The following is an 18,666-nucleotide window of genomic DNA, read 5'->3' on the forward strand; positions in this document are numbered from 1 at the left end:
ACGTGTGTTTTGCCTCCTAAAGAAACTCATGAAAGGCTTGCTGGGCAGTTTTAAAATTGGGGCTAGCAGGTAGTTCACCCCCGTTAGGGCACAGATGTATGAGAAGCTCCTTGCAGGAGGACCAAGTTTCCCCCACCCGTAGAGAGAAGCTTCACAAGTGGTGGAGTAGTACTGAAATGTCTCCCCATCTACATATCAGTCTTCCACTCTCTGTCTAAAGGAAAGAAAAAAATGACTGACAGGAATTGTGGAGTCATGCAGGCACTGAGCCCCAGTGATAACCTGGTGGCAAAAAAAAAAAAAAAAAAAAGGAAAAGAAAAGGAGTGGTGGTGGGAGGGGGAGGGTCCCTGCAAGTCTTTCCTTTCAGGACCATGTGACTTTCCTCACCCCACCCCCACCCCCTCCCCCAGATCTCTCCAGGGTGAGATGAAACCCCACAGCCTGGTCTCTGGTGTTCTCTCCAAGGAGACTAAGAAAGAATTCATCTCAGGCTCAGAAACATCATGTTTCTGGGGGTGCTTCTGGGTACTCCTTTTGCAAAAAAGCAGATTCTAGCCAAAGCAAGATGCTGGCAGCAGAGATGCACAGGAAACCAGGCGGAACAGAGAAACCCAGCTCTGACACCATGTGCTGGGGGTGCCAGGAACCATGTGTCCCCTTATCGCTTCCTCCCACAGATTGTGGAGACTTCCAGTGCCAAGCCTACCATTCTGCTTTTCAAGTGCTTAAAGTGAAACTACTAGGGAACACACTCACCCTGAAGAACATTGGGTCCTTGGAAACAAATTCTCAGATTGCTTAAAGCCCCAACGCCCTGCAGTAAATAAAGTTGTGCTTGTACTCATCTGACCTAAGTGTTTCAACTTGTAGGACAGGCCTTGCCAACACGGGCAGGATGTGAGAAACCCCACACTGAAGAGTGTTGTTGAAATGATCCACTGCAGGAGCATTTGACCTTGGACTTATCAGTTTCCAAAAGATCAGCAGCTCATCTCATTTTGGGCAGAAAGGATATGCTCTGGTGGCCATTAAAATAAACTGCTCATTAGTTCAGAGCCAGTGGGGAGAAACTAAGTGGGCATGACCTGGTGCCCAGCACAGCCCACCACACTCACTGACCACAGGGGTGAATGCATGGGCAGGAACTGGGGGGCCCTGTTTCACAGGGTACATAACTTTCAGGTTCCGCAGCCAGTACTGGATCCCCCATCAATAAGGAGGTGGTCCTACTTGGTGGGAGATTCCAGGTGCATTAAGGGTATTGAGTCGTGCTCTCTCTCATTAGATAAGCACCTGCTTGGGGGACAGGTCCCCCAAATCTGCTGCTTCTTTTCTGAACACGGCTGGGGGAGGCAGACAAGGGGGGCGATGCCAGGGGTGCGCCGGTTCATCTCACTCTTCTTCCTCCAGTGCACACCCCTGTGCTCCCTTCCCTCTCTCCGGACGATCTGACCATACAGCCCTCCCACCCCACCCCCACACACAAGTGCGCGGAAGCCCATCACAGCCCCCACCCCCAAGCTTCTCCTGTCACATTGGTCACACTGCTGATGGAGGGCACCTGTTTCCTATAATGAATGCTGATTGTGTTCGGCCAACTTGGTTCCAACTTCTAGTGTGCTCCCCCCTTTTCTTTTGCCACCAGGGCTGTCGCTGAGGCACGCTGCCTGCACACAATTTCACCATTTCTCTTTCTTCCCCTTCGGTCTTTGAAAAGACAGCGACCCCGGCTTCCACTTGGCACGCAGAAGCGATGCTCCGCACGCGTCCCTAGTCCACTGTGGTAACAGCAGCCAGAGCCTCGCACTGAGTGGAGACGTGATTGACGTCTCTTCCGACCAATCGGAAGCGACTGACTTTAGTGCCGCCCCTTCGAGAGCCCCCGCGCAGGCGCTGTCGCCGATGTGGGTGGGGCTGAGGGTGGGGTCATAGCCCGCTGTCATGGCGGTGCCCAGGGAGCGCTTTCGCGCCGCGTCGTCCCCGCCCCGTGCCCTCGTGGTAGGTGCCGGCGGGTGGGGGTGAGGGGCGGCTCGTCTTCCGTGTTCTGGCCTCTCTCGAGGCGAGACCTTCTTTTACTTCGCTGCATTCCCCTTTCCTTCCCTTGCGGTACTACACACACCACTCCTCACCTCTGTCGTCCCGCTCTCTTGTCACCTCTCTTCTCTCCCTCCCTCCACTTTCCTTTTTGTTCCCTTTCCTCCATCCTTCCTCCAGTGGCCCATCTTTGATAGAAATAGATATTAAGGAAGGGCTGCCACTGTTGAGTGAGTTCAGTAGAGTTAAGCACTTGGTTGAGTTCTGTTTTCAGTACTTAGATCTGTGAGGGTTTCTGTTTAAGCAGTGCTGTAGGGAGGGGGTGTGTGAACTCCCGCTCACACCAGAACACCCATGACAACACTTGTTTATTGCTTAGTGAGGTGGGATAGCACGTGCTCTACCACCCATAAATGGTTCCTGATGCTGTCCATAGTGCCCCCATGTGGTCCCAGGGTTCAGGTCCAGTACCTGCTGCAGCTCTCTCCGCAGTCTCCCAGTCCTCTATGAGTCTTAAACATATTCAGACTTAGTTCTAATTCCGATTTTTAAATTCTTATTTTCAGAATTCTATCTATATATAAATGGTACACATGTGCACTTGTACACACACACACACACACACACACACACACACACACACACTCACCCCTGGATGGCCAATGTTTGGATTTCCCACTTAGGAATTTGCCCATTTTTCTTCTTTAGGATGTGAACAGACTAGTTTCCATCTTTGGGTTTTCTTTGCTGCTCACTGTGGAAATGCAGCAACAATAATATCCCTGTTACACTTTTTTTTATTCATCCCCTAGACTTTAATTATTTTTTAAAAATATTTACTTATTAATGAGAGAGAAGAGGAGAGGAAGAGAGAGTGAGCCAGAGAATCACTCTGACAATGTGATGCAGGGGATTGAATTTGGGACTTCATACTTGAGAGTCCATACTTGATCTACTGCACCACTTCCTGGGCCAGACTCCCTATATTTTAGAAGTTATTTTATTTTAGCTCTATGCATAAAAGACAGTGCCAAACCAGCCCCAACCTAAGGAGGGAGAGGCCACCACTCATCCCCGCCCCTTTCATTCCAGTTCCTGCCTAGAATTAAAGCAGGTCTAGGGATACTCAAAAAGGGTTCTTTGAAATGTTTCTTTTAACATCATAGGCCCCTGAAAACTCTTATCCTATCCAAGAAAGAGTCAAAAAGTTACTTTCATGAATGAATTAGAGGATATATTGTACAGATGTTTGGTTTATGCAGAATGATATTTCTTACTAGTAATTGAATAACAAGAGTCTAACACTGGGCTGGGGCAATTTTTTATGCCTTTCAGATTTATTATTTTATTTATTTATTTTGCCTCCCAGGTTATTACTGGGGCTCAGTGTCTTCATGATTCCATCATCATGGGATCAGATGCTGGCATACCTGGTTGAGCACATACTAGTTACCATGAGCCAGTTTCCTTCTCAATTTCTGTCTCTATCCAATAAGAAATAAATAGATAATTAAAAAAAATATTCCAGGGAGTCTGGCGGTAGCGCAGCGGGTTAAGCACATGTGGTGCGCAGTGCAAGGACTGATTAGGATCCCGGTTCAAGCCCCCGGCTCCCCACCTGCAGGGGAGTCGCTTCACAGGCAGTTAAGCAGGTCTGCAGGTGTCTCTCTGTCTCTCTTCCTCTCTATCTCCCCCTTCTCTCTCAATTTCTCTCTGTCTCTATCCAATAACAAATAAATAAAAAATTAAAAAATGGAAAAAAAAGAAAACAAAAAAAATTATTCCACCATCATTCTCCATGGTCATTTGTTTTATCCTTTTTCTTTCCTTTTGATAGAGGGCAAAGGATAGATAGACAGACAGATAGACAAAGAGAAGGAGAGACTCCTGTAACACTGTTCCACTGGTCATGAATCTTCTCCTGCAGGTAGGGACTGAGGGCTTGAATTAGTTTTTCTTTTTAAAGCATCCAAGAGACAAATTCAGGCAAATTTAAGACAATAAGTCATCTGAAATAAAAGAATAACTTAGAAAGTATGAACACCTATAGTTTGTAGGGTGTATGTTGTACCTGAAAACCTTGTTCTAGGTGATCTGTAAGGCAGTGCTATCCCTATGGAAAGAGCCCCATGTGGCTGGCAGCGGGAGCAATGGAAATGTGTTTAAGGTACACACCTACATTTATTAATCCATGCCTTTTGGGTTCCAGTCCATTATTCTCCCAGTCCACAATGCTGAGCCCTGGTTGGACGAGTGCTTGAAGTCTGTTCTGCAGCAGGACTTTGAAGGCTCCATGGAACTCTCGGTTTTTAATGATGCCAGTAAGGTATTTGACAACTTCCTACTAGCCATTCAGTCCCAGTATCACTCACATGTGACTATCCTGAGGAATTGTCTTGACCTGTCAATGTCCTCATGCTTTTAGGACAAGTCTATGGCTATCCTTGAAAAGTGGAGGGTGAAGCTAGAAAGTTCCGGTATCCTCGTGGTTATTGGAGGGCATGATTCTCCTTATCCTCGGGGAGGTCAGTGAACAAATTTACTTTGTAGTTCACCTGCAATGGATGGTTGCTGCAACTTAGACTCCTTAAATACTTTCAGGTTTTTCAAATCCAGGTGAAAACTGACCCAGTTGATTGATCCTTAACTCTGCTACTTCTGATAGTCTGTTCCTTATTTCATTTTCCCCCATTCTATCTTCTTTTGGATCAATGAGATTTTTTTTTTTTTTGTAACAGACTTATTGCACTACCATTCACATACTTTACATTTCTCTTATTGAAGGATACAGGTGAGTGGCATTGGTTTTTTTCCAAATGTGTACAAACACTGCACACTCACTCACTCAGTAAGGAGCTCTGTATTCTGTGGCACCCACTCTTCTGTCTGTCCCTCCAGCTCTGTGCAAGCATTCATTGACTTTCTGTCTATAGATGTGCCTGTTTTGAACATTTCATATAAAGCAAATAATACATAACTCATTTAATCTAATGTATTAAAGTTTCATGTAGCATCTCTCAGTACTTCATTCCTTTATTTTGCAGGGATATTAGTATATGATTTTATTAGTATATGATATTAGTATATGATTTCCTTTTCTCGTGGTATCTTTGACTATGTCATTAAAGGTAATGTTGTGGGGGGGACAGGCAGTGGTGCACCTGGTTTAGTGCACACATTACCATGTGCAAGGACCTAGATTTGAGCCCCTGCTGGGGGGGGGCACACTTCATGAGCAGTGAAGCATGTCTATAGTTGTCTATCTTCCCCCCCTCCCCACAATTTATCTCTGTCCTAATATATATATATATATGGGGGCGGATGGCTGTCGGTAGCAGTGAATTCATAGTGCTGGCACCAAGCCCCAGTGATAAACCTGGTAGCAATAAAAAATGAAAAGGTAATGTTGGCCTTATGGAATGTGTTTAGAAATTTGGAAGGATTTGGGGAAAGATGGATATTCTCTAAATGTTTGGCAGAATTTAGCAGGGAAGCTATCTGATCCTTAGCATCTCTTTGTTGAGTTATTTTAATTGCTAACTCAGTTTTTGGTAATTTTGTTGATCTTTGTTCCAAGAATCAACTTTTGGTTTCATAGCTTTTTCTATTTCACTGATATCTTCTCTGAACGTTACTGCTTCCTTTCTCCTGCTGGCTGTTTGCTTTTTTTTTTTTTCTTTTCCTTTTTCTTTAAATCATAAACTTAAGTATTTGATTGAGATCTCTTTTATGTAGACATTTAAAGCTTAAAATTTCTTCTAAGTGTTGCTTTTGCTGCATCTCATTGGTTTTGGTATGTTGTGTTTTTATTTATATTTTTCTTTCTCTTGAGGTGAATTATAGTGTCTTCGGCAACTTACTGGTTATTCAGTTTTTCACTTATATTCAGTTTCCTGTGTTACTGAATCCTACTGTCATTCCATTGTGATAAGAGAAAATATTTTATTTAATTTTGTTGCCTGACCATCTGTGCTGGAGGATGTTCCATGTGAACTTAGGCAGAATATGTAAGTTGTCATTTTGGGTTCCCTGTTAGATCTGATTGGCTTATAGTGATGTCTAAGTTCTATATTACCTTACTGACCTTTAAAAACAAACAAATAAAAAAAAAACTTTTTTTTTTAATTGTCGCCATGGTCGTCTCTGGGGCTCAGTGCCTGCACAACAAATCCACTGCTCCTGGCAGTCATTTTTTTTTTTTTACCTTAACAAATTCTCTTTTAAAACACTTTTTATTATATTCATTTATTGGATAGGGACAGCCAGAAATTGAGAGGGAAGGGGAGACAGGAAGAGAGATAGGCACCTACAACACACTTCACCACTTGTGAAACTCTCCGCCTGCAGGTGGGGACCAGGGGTTCAAACCTGGGTCCTTGAACATTGTAACATGTGCACTCAACCAGGTGTGCCACTATCCCATCCAAAATTCATTCCTTCCTTCCATCCATCCATCCATTGTCCCTTCCTCCTTTCCTCCCTTCCTCCCTCTCTCCCTCCTATCCTTCCTTCCTTCCTTCCCTCCTTCCCTCCCTCCTTCCTTCTCTCCTTCCCTCCCTCCCTCCTTCCTTCCTTCCTCCCTTCCTGTGGGGAGAGAGTGACAGAGAAAGAAACACCTCAGCACCACTCCCCCACCATTGGAACAGCCCATCTGCCACGTGTGTGCTCTCTTGTGGTGCTGGGGCTTAAACATTGGCCCCATGTGGCAAAGCACACACCTGCCCTGATGAGCTTTCTTTCTAGCCTGCAATCTTTGCCTTTTAATTGGACTGTTCAGCTCATTCACCTTGAAAGTATATACTGTTATTTTGCTATGTGTTTTGTTGGTCTTTTTGTCTACCCTACTTTAATCTGTTTGTCTTTTAATTGTTTATTTCCAGTGTGCCATTTCCCCCCCCTTCCCATTTCTCTTGATATTTGTTATTTTTCTTGATGGGTTAAGGTACCATTAAAAAAAAAAAAAAAAGATAGGGCTGGTGGCGCAGCTGGCTACATGGCACACGTTACTATGCTCAGGATCCAGGTTCAAGCCCATAGCCCCCACCTGCAGGGGAAAGCTTCACAAGCAGGGTAGCAGGTCTGCAGTTCTCTCACTGTCTCTTCTTCTCCACCCACCTTCCCTCATCAGTTTCCCTCTGTCCTATCAAAGTAAATAAAGTTAAAAAATAAAAACCAAAATGATCTGTGTTCTTAGTTGAGTCTAGGGTGAAAGTGAGAGAGCAGAGAACTGCTTGGCTCTGGCCTGTGGTAGTTCTGGGGGTCAGACCTGGGGCCTCAGGCCTAACGTCCTCTCAATGTGCTATTTCCCTGGCCTAACATCTTTACTTTATCACAATGGAGCTTGAATCTACACTGACAATTTCAATAGCCGTATAACTCTGTACCCCACACTTAGGCTATTTATAATTATTTGCTATAGTCTAAAAATATAACATTATTGCTTGTTATATGATTATGTGCTTGCCAAAGGTTTATAACCACTGCTTGATGTATTTGTTTTAAAATCATATATAAAGATGACAAACTAAAAGAAAAATACTGGTCTTCACATTTCCCTATATGAAAACCTTTATTTTGCTTCTTTCCATGAAATGAAAGAGTCTTGAAAGGCAGGTCCACTAACAACTCCCTAGCTTTTTGAAATCTGGGAATCTCATGCTTTCACCTGAGTTTTTAAAGGATTGTTTTTGCAATTGCATAGTGACCTAACATGATATTTTTTCCAGACTGTTTTATGCAGTTACTTTTAAAGTCAACTAAGAGAGGAAGGGAGAAAAAAATATCCATTTACACCGTCCATTGTAATTAATAACCGCCTGCATTAGTAGGTGTTTTTTTGTTTGTTTGTTTGGTTGGTTGGTTTTGTTTTTAGAGATTTTTGTCACTCCTTGTTTTTAGTATTTTATTTATTTATATGCTTTGGATAGAGACAGAGAAATTGAAAGGGAAGAGGGAGATAGAGGAAAAGAGAGAGCTAGCAATAGAGAGAGACAGAAAGACAGAAAGATACCTACAGCCCTGCTTCAATGCTTGTGAAGCTTCCTCCTGCAGGTGGGATCTGGGGGCTTGAGTGTGGGTCCTTGCACATGGCAATGTGTGCTCTCAACTGTATGTTCCCCCACCTGGCTCCTCCTTTAGCATTTAAAAAAAATTTGGAGGGGGGATTTTTTTTTCGTCCAGGGTTATCGCTAGGGCTCAGTGCCTGCACTACGAATCCTGGAGGCCATTTTCCCCCATTTTGTTGCCCTTGCTGTAGTTGTTATAGCTGTTGTTGTTGTTGGGTAGGAAAGAGAGAAATCAAGAGGAGGGGAAGACAGAGAGGGGGAGAGAAAGATAGACACCTGCAGACCTACTTCACTGCCTGTGAAGCTACTCCCCTGCAGGTGGGGAGCTGGGGGCTCAACTGGGATCCTTAGCTGGCCCTTGCACTTTGCACTATGTGCGCTTAACCTTCTGCGCTACCTCCCAGCTCCCTCAGCTCCCTCCTTTAGCATTTCTAATAAGGTGTACCTGGTGACAAGGAAATATATCTGCTTAGTTTCCTGGAGATGTCTTCATTTCTCCTTCACTTAGAAAACATGACTTTGTTGAAGAAAGATCTTGGATGATATCTATTTACCAGTTTTTCTTCCAGCCCTTTGTGCTGTCCTGCCACCTCTGTCCTCCACTGTGGTAAAAAAAAAAAAAAAAAAAAAAAAATCCATCAGACTTACCAGGGCTTCTTTGTGAGTTACAGACATATTTTTCTTGGCACTCTCAAGATTTTTTTTCTCCTTTCCTTTGACTTTCATTGTTTTTACTATAATGCGTCTCATTGTAAATCTTCTCTGTTTATTCAACTTGGTGTTTATTGTGCTTGCTGAAAGTATAGATTGATGCATTTTGTGGAAATTAAAGACATTTTAGCCACTGTTTATTCAATATTTTTTCTTCTGACCTTTTTGTGCTCCGGTGTATACCTTCATTGTATCTCAGCCTCGGAGACTGCTATTTTTGCTGTTGTTGTTGTTGAAAGAGACAGAGAGGTAGAGTGACAGAGTGAAAGAGACCTCAGCACTCAGTGTGATGGGGAATGGGCTCAAGCCCGCGTCACACATGGCAAAGTGTGCTGCTCTGCCAGCCCTCTGCTTATTTTTCTTCATTCTTCTCCCTCTGTTCTCCTGGTTCTGCCAGTCTGTTTGTTAGCCTGCCAATTCAAGCATGCCTTTGAGCTCCTTTAAAAAAGAATGTGTATGTTTACTTTATGAGTGAAAGAAAGAGACCAGAGGACTACTATCCTGCTGTATGTAGCATCTGTAACTTTTGCTCTTGAACTTGAAGCCTTAGGTGAGCACATCTTACCTTCTGTTCAGTGAGCTGTGTCTGGGTTACACAGTGAGCTCTCTGAATGCATTTTCATTTCATCTACTATACCCTGCAGCTGTGGAGTTTCCATGTGGGTGGCTGGGGCGATAGCTTAGTTGGTAGGTAGCACATTGAGCTTAACATGCCAGGGGGTCCTAGCTCAGTCCCCAGTACTGCATATACAAGAGTGAGGCTCTGGCTTTCCTTTCTCTGTCTCATGTGAAGTTCTCTCTCTCTCTCTCTCTTTCTCTCTCTCTCTCAGAGTAAGATAAATTTCAAAAAAGTAATTTCCATTTGACTATTTGTGAACGTTTCTTTCTTTTAAAGAATACTTTATTTTAATGAGGGAGGTATGTGGAGGGAGGGTGAGGAGAGCCCAGAGCCCTTCTCAGCTCTGGCTGATGGTGGTGCCAGGGATTGAACCTGGCACCTCAGAGCCTCAGGCATGAAAGTCTTTTTGCAGAACCCTGGTGCTGTTTCCCCAGACCCTTTTGTACATTTTTCTATCTCTTGATTGATGCACTCTGTTTGATGTGACATTGTTATCATAGTTTACTTCTCTAACCTTGGTTCCCTTTGGATCACTGGACATACTTCTTAAAACAGTGGCTGTCTCAAGTCTGCAAAATCTCCCGACACTCTTGTAGGAGTCTTATTGCCGTCTCTCTGGTGTCTTGGTCTGGTATGTGTATTTTGTATTTCTAACTTTTGTTGAAAATTGAACATTTCAGGTATCATAACAGCTCTGTATACTGGCCTCCTGTGGGCTTATTATTATTATTATTTTTTATAACAACTGGTGGATGGTTAGTGGTTGGCCCACCCCCCAGTGTGAGGCCTCTGGTAATTGGCTGCAGGCAGTCTCTCGAGGCTCAGCGTAACCAAGAGGCCCTTCCCCATCATACCCTGCTTGAACTCCACTTCTCTTTGGTTGCTCTGTTGTTTCCTGCTCTACCCAGGGATATAAGCTGCTTTGTGAACAATCCAGTCAAATCCAGGTTCCTTTGAAGAAGTAATTCCTGAGATCAATATTGAAACTCTGGTCTGGCACCAGGAAGGAACTTCCCTAGCCGCCTCTTACTGCCTGTCTCTGGCCTTACTTTCCAACCTAAACCTGCCTTGAACCCACCACATCCTCCCAGTGCCTTTCACCACTGTGCCTGTGGCTTGAACTTCTCCACACCCCATGAAAGGCGGTAAGCGCCACCCTATGCCTCTCAGCATGGAGCCCCTGCCTTATGGGCCAGGAGGGTGAGGGTGTCAGGACCCCCCTTTCTCAGTGACCCAACACTCAAGAATAATGGTTCCTTCACACCTGGGACTTAGCCTTGGTTCTGTGGACCTGTGGCAGCAGAACCCACAGGTACTGAGGTGCTGTGGCCCCTCCCCCACCCCTTCTGGTTGTGCCTGCTTTGAAGGAGGAGGAGGAGGCCTTTCTAGATCCCTTCTCATTGTTAGACGACTCTTCAGTCAGTCCCTGTTCATTTGCAGTGTACCCTTTTCCTTTTGCATGGACAGTACCTGTGGCGCTTTGGGTAATTTTCACCGAGGCAGGGAGGGGTCTGTGCTGACCTTTGAGCTATCTGTCTGGGAGTGGGACTCCAGTCAACATGTCTGGGATCCAGTTTCATTTCCCTTGTGGTTTAATGCCTGTCATTCTGTTTTGGTATTTCGGTGGTTGAGTGGGAGTGGGGGGTGTCATAGTGCACGTCCTCGGTTTCCCCAGCTCATCCCTTCATGCCCACTTCCAGTCCTACTTGAACTATACTTAGTGCACCTCCTTTTGTCTTGGTTTTTTTGTCTTGTCATGCATTGTGCTTTTACTTGGACTGGAAACCCAGCAGACCATGGGCATCTGTTTAATTAAAATAATTGATAATCTTGGTGACTGATAGTGGCACACCAGTCAGTGCACATATTACCATGCACACGGCTCCAAGTTCAAGCCCCCAGTCTCCACCTGCAGGGGCAGGGAAAAGCTTCACCAGTGGTGAAGCAGTGATACAGGTATCTCTCTCGTCCCCTCCATTTCTCTCTGTCTCTATAAAAGAAACAAAGAAAGGAAGGAAGGGAGGGAGGGAGGAAGCAAAGGGGGGAAATGTCCTCTGAGAGTGATGGATTCATTGTGCAGGCACCAAAATCAGTAAATCAGCAATCTTTTATGGGGATTTAAATAATAAAAAGGGAAATTTGCATGTTTACTCATGTAGTTCTGATTTCTTGTTCATTTGTTCCTTCTTTTCTTGTTTGGAACCAGGGCCTTATACATGTGTGATTTCACTGCTCTGGGCCACTTGTTTTCACTTGGGGCAGGAGAGAACCAGAGTACTGAAGCCCTGCTTCACCATTTGTGAAGCTTTTCCCCTTCAGGTGAGAACCAGGTGCTTGAACCTGGGTCTTTGCACACTGTAATGTGTGTGCTTAACCAGGTGCACCACCGCCCTCCACCCCTTTTAAGAGGAAGAGACAGAAAGGAGAGTCACTGCTTCACCATCTGTGGATCCCCTGCCCCCATATCACACTGTCTATGGTGCTCACATGTGGGATCGGGACTCAAACCCAGGACTTTGCACCCTGTAAGTCTCATACCCCATTGGGTCAGCTGTTTCTTGCCCCCCTGAGATAGAACATTCTTACAAATCCATTGTTGAACAACTATTTTCAACTTGATTCTGGAATGTCTGCAAAAAATTGTGGTTTTTGAAACTAGCATGAACAACTGTTTTGAACAATTCATTAATTGAGGTGCTTTGAATCTTCTTGAAGCATTTAGATAACTTGTGATTGCTTGTCCAGTCTCCATTTCAAAAACAGGCTTTGCCCGTTACAAAATCATCAGCAGATGAGCAGTAGCTTGAACCATGTCACATCTGCATGTAATTTATCAACTGATAAAAAAAACCAAAAAAAACATCATAATGAGGACATGAAATCATCCTGATCTCTTTTTGGAGTTGGAGAAGGTGAATTCATGGAACTCCCCATTACACATGAACCAAATGATGATTCAATTATATCTGAAGGGCTGAATTTTTCTATCACAATCTTTTCTTAAGTAGGACAAATCAGATTCATTGGTGAATGGCATAGAATCACAGTGTCAATTCACTCAAGTGCTGGGCTATTTAAGTTGGATTAAGGCTCACTTATTATCAACTCATATCATCACAGCACAAAAACATTTTTCAATAATGTGGTCACTTTCTGTAATCAAAATAAAATGCAATCCCACCCTCTTCTCTCCAAGAGGCAGGAATGTTAATATTCTCACCCAGGGAGCGGGAGTTTCTCCTGCCGTGACCATGACAACGGGCTCCCTCACAAAGGGACCGCTCCCTAATGTTGAGCCCTGGCACAAACATTTGACTTTCTTCGGGGTGATAATATTAAAGCAAATCCCCTTGTCTTTGCCAAACACAAGATTCATTGTGAGAAACTTCCAGCCTCCTGAGTGAGATAAGTTTGCCTTCATTACTCAGATTCTTGGGTTTGATTTTTTTTTTTTCTCTCTCCTCCTTTCTAAAGCCCAGCTCTAACATGCCACTTTCTAAACAGAACCCCTGTTGGCTTCTGTGCTATGGTGGGACACCTCTTCCTGTTTGGGTTTGGTTCCCACTTGATCTCTCTGCTGCCCTTACTCCGTACTGAGGATGGAGACAGGGTGGTGGCCAGCCAAACCTAGCACCAGACCCCATCTCCCTCTGCTGCTGCATTTCTTTCCCTGCATTTGCTAAGCCAGTGATTCTGTGACCTTGGGACCCTTCTGCTGACAGGTCACCTGTACTGGGTTCACCCTCTGATGACTAGACTTAAGGGTCCTTACTCCTCTGCTGAAGGGGGTGGCTATCTCCCCCCACCCCCTGGAGAGGTGTCCCCACAGTGGAAGGCAGCAGGTAACTTGATGTGACCTGCAGCAGACACTTGGCTATGCCCCCCAAGCCTGTGCCTTTCTCCAGTGTCTTAGCCTGGTACCTGACTCCGTGCTCATTGGTTGTGCTCTGTGGAGCACTTCTCAGCAGCTTCCACTCTGCACCTGGCATGTGGGCACAACTCAAGTGTGGGCAACTTCATTTCCAGGCAAATACCCACTTACCTGCTCCCACCTGTCTGCCCAGACTGACCCCGCTGAGTATAGATTCTGCATGCTGTCCCCTGCCCAGAAACCTTTCTGCCAACACACCTGTCTTAGCCTGACAGCTAGCTGCCATGTGGTCACTCTCAATGCCTCCTGCTCTGCCACTCTGGCAGCTTCACACACACGCACACGCACACGCACACACACACACACACACACACACACACACACACCTAGCACTCCTGTCAGCACCATTCACTTGGCCTTAATCACAATCAGTTAACTTGCCCTGTTCAACTGTACTCTCTTTGAAGGGAAGTCTGTTTGAAAGCCTCTGTGAAGTTATTCCATCTGCGCCTGGTGAGGGGGGTCAGGGGTTAGAGACCCCCTGCCTGCCACACAGCAGACCCTGGGTGTGTTATAGAGCAACACGTCCCTGTGGCATCTATAAGGCAAAGCCCCCTTGCTGCAGACCTCCAGCTCAGGTAGTTCTCATGAGCCGCATGGAGCCACCCTGGGGAAGCACAATGTCCCTGGAGCCCTCATGCATCTTGTGTATCCAGTCATCTGCTGGAGCTTACGACCATTGTCCTCTGCCTGTGATCCCAGGTGCCACTTATTTGTGCCCCTATGCATCATCTCCTATGTCCCACCTGGCCTCAGTCCCCGGTCACATCTGGTGAGGATGCACCCAGGTTCTGTGGGCTATGCTTGTGCAGCCACTTTCTCCCTCGTAGGTGTGTGTCTGGGTGACGCTCAGGAAGAGTCTGCTCTGGGAGGGTCACATCAAAGCTACGTGGTGACCTTTCCTCAGAGGCATCACCGACATTGTCTCTGCCTGTGTCCACCTAGCTCTCCCATCATCCAGGAGTGCTGTTTTCTTTCTTTATCCCCTTCCTTCCTTCCTTCCTTCCTTCCTTCCTTCCTTCCTTCCATTTGTATTTTTTTTGACACTAGGGTTTTTCCTCTGGGGCCTGGGTGTCTGTAGTATGAATCCATTACTTCTGTAATCCTCCTCTTCTGTTATTTGATAGGACAGAAAAACTGAGAGGGATGGGTGAGGGGGGTAGAAAGAGAGAAATCTGTAGACCTCAGGACAGAGAAAACTTGAGAGGGGGGACATAGAAGGAGGGAGGAAGGGAGGGAGGGAGAGAGATGTGCAGGCCTGCTTCACTGTTTGTGAAGCTTTCTCACTGCAGAACCCTGAACATGGGTCCTTGAGCGTGGTAACGTGTGTTTAACCAGGTGTGCCAATGCCTGGATCCTCGGGAATGTTTTAATTTCATGTTCTAAAAAATAGGTCCCAGTGCTCACTCAACAAACCTTTACTGAGGGGATGTATCTTCTATTGATACAAAGGACCAGCCGGATTGCTGGTGGCACCTCTGTGTGCTTACGGAGCCTGCAACTGAACCCACGGCCTCCTTTTGTCTCCACCCCTTGCCCTTGTGTTCCTTCGAGGCTGGCCTGGCTTGTGCTTGGTAGGGCAGTGGGTTCCCAGCTTTCTCGCCTGTCACACCAAGCTTCGTAAAAGAGGGGACCTGTGAAAGCTGGACTGTAAATGATCTCTTCTTTCTCTCTTTTAAACAGTCGGATATTCTAAAAACCAAGCAATAGCCCAGAGCTCAGGAACTTTCCTCTGCTTTCTGGATTCGGTAAGTAATGCTTTCTTGTCTAAAGTGCAAGCGTATTTATGTCAGTTGAATAATTAATTGATCACACCATTTATTTATTTACTTGCTGCCAGGGCTTTGCTGGGGGTTCATCCCTGCAGTTTCCCCATCCCTGGCAGACTTTTTAATATTTTTTTTCCAAGATAGCAGGTGAAATACAGACAGAATGTGGAGAGATACCACAGCACTGCTTCACCACTCATGAAGCTGCTTCTTTTCTTGATGCTCCTATGAGGTGACTGGGGACTTGATTCCAGGCCCTGGTTTGTGGTAAAATGTGTGCTCTACTTGCCTCAATTAATATATGTTTTCCCTTTTGTTGCCCTTCTTTTTTTATTGTTGTTGTAGTTATTATTGTTGTTATTGATGTTGTTGTTAGATAGGACAATAATAAATGGAGAAATGGAGCGAGGAGGGGAAGACAGAGAGGGGGAGAGAAAGATAGATACCTGCAGACCTGCTTCACTGCCTGTGAAGCAACTTCCCTGCAGGTGGGGAGCTGGGGGCTCAAACCAGGACCCTTATGCTGGTCCTTGCACTTTGCACCACAGGCACTTATCCCGCTGCTCTACTGCCCAACCCCCTTAAAGATTTTTTTTTTTTGCCTCCAGGGTTATTTCTGGGACTTGGTGCCTGCACTACAAAAATCCATTTGTAGTGCAGAGACTATTTTTTTTCGTTTTGTTGCTTATCATTGTTGTGGTCATTGCTGTTGTTGCTGTTGGATGGGACAGAGAGAAATCCAGAGAGATGGGGAAGACAGAGGAGGAAAGACAGACACATGCAGACCTGCTTCACTGCCTGCCTGTGAGGCAACTCCCCCTGCAGGTGGGGAGCCGGGAGCTCAAACTTGGATCCTTACGCTGGTCCCTGTGCTTTGTGCCATGTGCGCTTAACCCACTGCACCACCGCCCAGCCCCCAATTAATATATATTTTAAATAATAAATAAAAAAGGGGGCCGGGTGGTGACACACCTGGTTAAGCACACGTTACCACACAAAAGGACCTGGGTTCAAGCCCTGCTGCTTCCCACCGGCAGGGGGGAGGCTTTATGAGCAAGTACTGCAGGTGTCTCTCTGTCTCTTTCCTTCTCTACCTCCCCCTACCTCTCAATTTCTTTCTGTCTGATCAAATTAAAAAAAAGTGTGTGTGGGGGGGAGCCCTATTGATAACCTTGGTGGCAATAAAAAGAAAATTAAAAGAGAGAGCATCACTCTGGCATGTGCCAGAGTGGAACTCAGGCTTGAATGTCCATTGCTATACCCACCACACAACCTCCCTGGCTGCAAATCTCACACTTGGTGTAGGTCTTAGAAATCTATTCTACTTTTATGACAAGACTTGAAAGTTTAGGACTGATAGTTATTGCTATGCAATTGCCATGGGACTTAGTTAATTAAAAAAAAATGTAATCTATGGATTTCTTTCTTTTATGAGAGTGTGAGATCAGAACAGCTCATCTGTGGCATGTGTGGTGCCAAGAACTGAACCCAGCTCTCAGGCATGCACTGAGCCACCTCCCTGGAACCTGGCAGAGTTGATAATTTTGATAAGTAAGATTATATAAAAAATGTAAAATCGGGTGAGGGTAGATAGCATAATGGTTATGCAAAGAGACTCTCATGCCTGAAGCTCTGAAGTCCCAGGTTCAATCCCCTTCACCACCATAAGCCAGAGCTTTGCAGTGCTCTGGTATTTCTCTTTGTACCTTTCTCTCTCTGCATCTCTCTCAAAAATAAAATAAATGAAATACTTTTTTAAAAAAAATGCAAAATCATAGGGGGCTCTGGGGTGGTGCACTGTTTGAGTGTACATGTTACTATGCTCAAGGATCCAGGTTTGAGCCTCCTGCTCACCACCTGCAGAGGGGAAGCTTCATGAGTGGTAAAGCAGAGCTGTAGGTGTCTCTTTCTCTCTCCCTCACTACCTCCCCCTCCCCTCAATTTTTCTCTGTTCTGTTGTGAAGTAGGAAAAAAATGGCTGCTAGGAGTGATAACCCTAGTGGCAAAAACAAACCAAAACTTTAAAAAAATGTAAGATTGCAATCAGAGAATTATATAAATGAAAACAGAGATAATAGAGTCAGCAAATAGGATACTTAGAAGTTTAATGGCAGGAGTCCAGCGGTAGTGCAGCAGATTAAGTGCATGTGGCGCAAAGCGGAAGGACCGGCAAGTTTCCCGGTTCGAGCCCCTGGCTCCCCACCTGCAGTGGGGGCGTTACTTCACAGGCGGTGAAGCAGGTCTGCAGGTGTCTGTCTTTCTCTCCCCCTCTGTCTTTCCCTTCTCTCTCCATTTCTCTCTGCCCTATCCAACAACAACATCAATAACAATAACTACGACAACAATGAAAAACAACAAGGACAACAAAAGAGAAAATAAATAAATAAAATATTTTTAAAAAGTTTAATGGCATTAGAACTAATTCATGGGGAACCGGGCGTTAGCACAGCGGGTTAAGCACATGGCGCAAAGCATAAGGACCGGCTTAAGGATCCCGGTTCAAGCCCCTGGCTCCCCACCTACAGGGGAGTTGCTTCACAAGTGGTGAAGCAGGTCTACAGGTGTCTGTCTTTCTCTCCCCCTCTCTGTCTTCCCTCCTTTCTCCATTTCTCTCTGTCCTATCCAACAATGAACAACATCAATAGCAACAACAATAACTACAACAATAAAACAACAAGAGCAACAAAAGAGGATAAATAAATAAATTTTTTTTTTAAAAAAGAACTAATTCATATGAGAAACTTGGCATCAGACAACAGGAAAGGCAGGTGGAAATGCCACAAAAGTGGACCTGCGTGACACTTTTAAAAATCAAGAAATCACCATCCTCACTTTGCTGTGCAGAGGACTTCACCAATGTTGTCCTGAACTTCACCTCTCCAGAACCCTACCCCACTAGGGAAAAATAGAAACAGGTTGGGGGGTATGGATTGACCTGCCTACGTCCATGTCCAGCAAATAAGCAATGACAGAAGCCAGACCTCCCACCTTCTGTATCCCAAAAGAATTTTGACCCATACTCCCAGTGGGGGAGAAATGAAAGAGGGAAGATGACGAGAGAGCTCTGAACTCCAACTCCATCAGGACCTGGAAAGAGAAGAGTAAAAGGAAGGGACATTTGAATGTAGTATTAGGTGCATGTGTGACTTAGAAAGGAAGAGAAGATGGGACCATAGGGGGCGGGGGGGGGGGGAGCAACTATATACAAATATAAATAACAGTTGTAGAAATAATATGTATATTTTAATTTAGTTTTTCCTTTTTGTTGCCCTTGTTGTTTATCATCATTGTTGTTATTGATGTCATTGTTGTTGGATAGGACAAAGAGAAATGGAGAGAGGAGGGGAAGACAGAGGGGGAGAGAAAGACAGACACCTGCAGACCTGCTTCACCGCCTGTGAAGTGACTCCCCCTGCAGGTGGGAGCCGGGGGCTCAAACCGGGATTATGTCGGTCCTTGCGCTTTGCGCCACCTGTGCTTAACCCACTGTGCTACCGCCCAGCTCCCAGAAATAATATTTAACCCATATCTGTAAC

General features: G+C 45.3%; 1 protein-coding gene across 5 annotated transcripts in view; it reads left to right on the forward strand.

Moving 5' to 3' along the window:
- The first annotated feature begins 1,915 nt into the window (after positions 1-1,915).
- The window catches only part of B3GNTL1 (UDP-GlcNAc:betaGal beta-1,3-N-acetylglucosaminyltransferase like 1), a 75,446-nt gene continuing 58,695 nt past the window's right edge, over positions 1,916-18,666 (forward strand). For all 5 annotated transcript variants that reach the window (XM_060171685.1, XM_060171684.1, XM_060171687.1 and 2 more), the window contains exons 1-4: positions 1,916-1,999; positions 4,245-4,361; positions 4,461-4,560; positions 15,045-15,109. In XM_060171685.1, the coding sequence (XP_060027668.1) occupies positions 1,943-1,999; positions 4,245-4,361; positions 4,461-4,560; positions 15,045-15,109 (339 nt within the window). In that variant the 5' untranslated portion in view covers positions 1,916-1,942. The remainder of the gene's footprint in view (positions 2,000-4,244; positions 4,362-4,460; positions 4,561-15,044; positions 15,110-18,666) is intronic.

This window comes from Erinaceus europaeus, chromosome 14 (assembly GCF_950295315.1).
Source record: "Erinaceus europaeus chromosome 14, mEriEur2.1, whole genome shotgun sequence".
Classification (NCBI taxonomy): Eukaryota; Metazoa; Chordata; class Mammalia; order Eulipotyphla; family Erinaceidae; genus Erinaceus; species Erinaceus europaeus.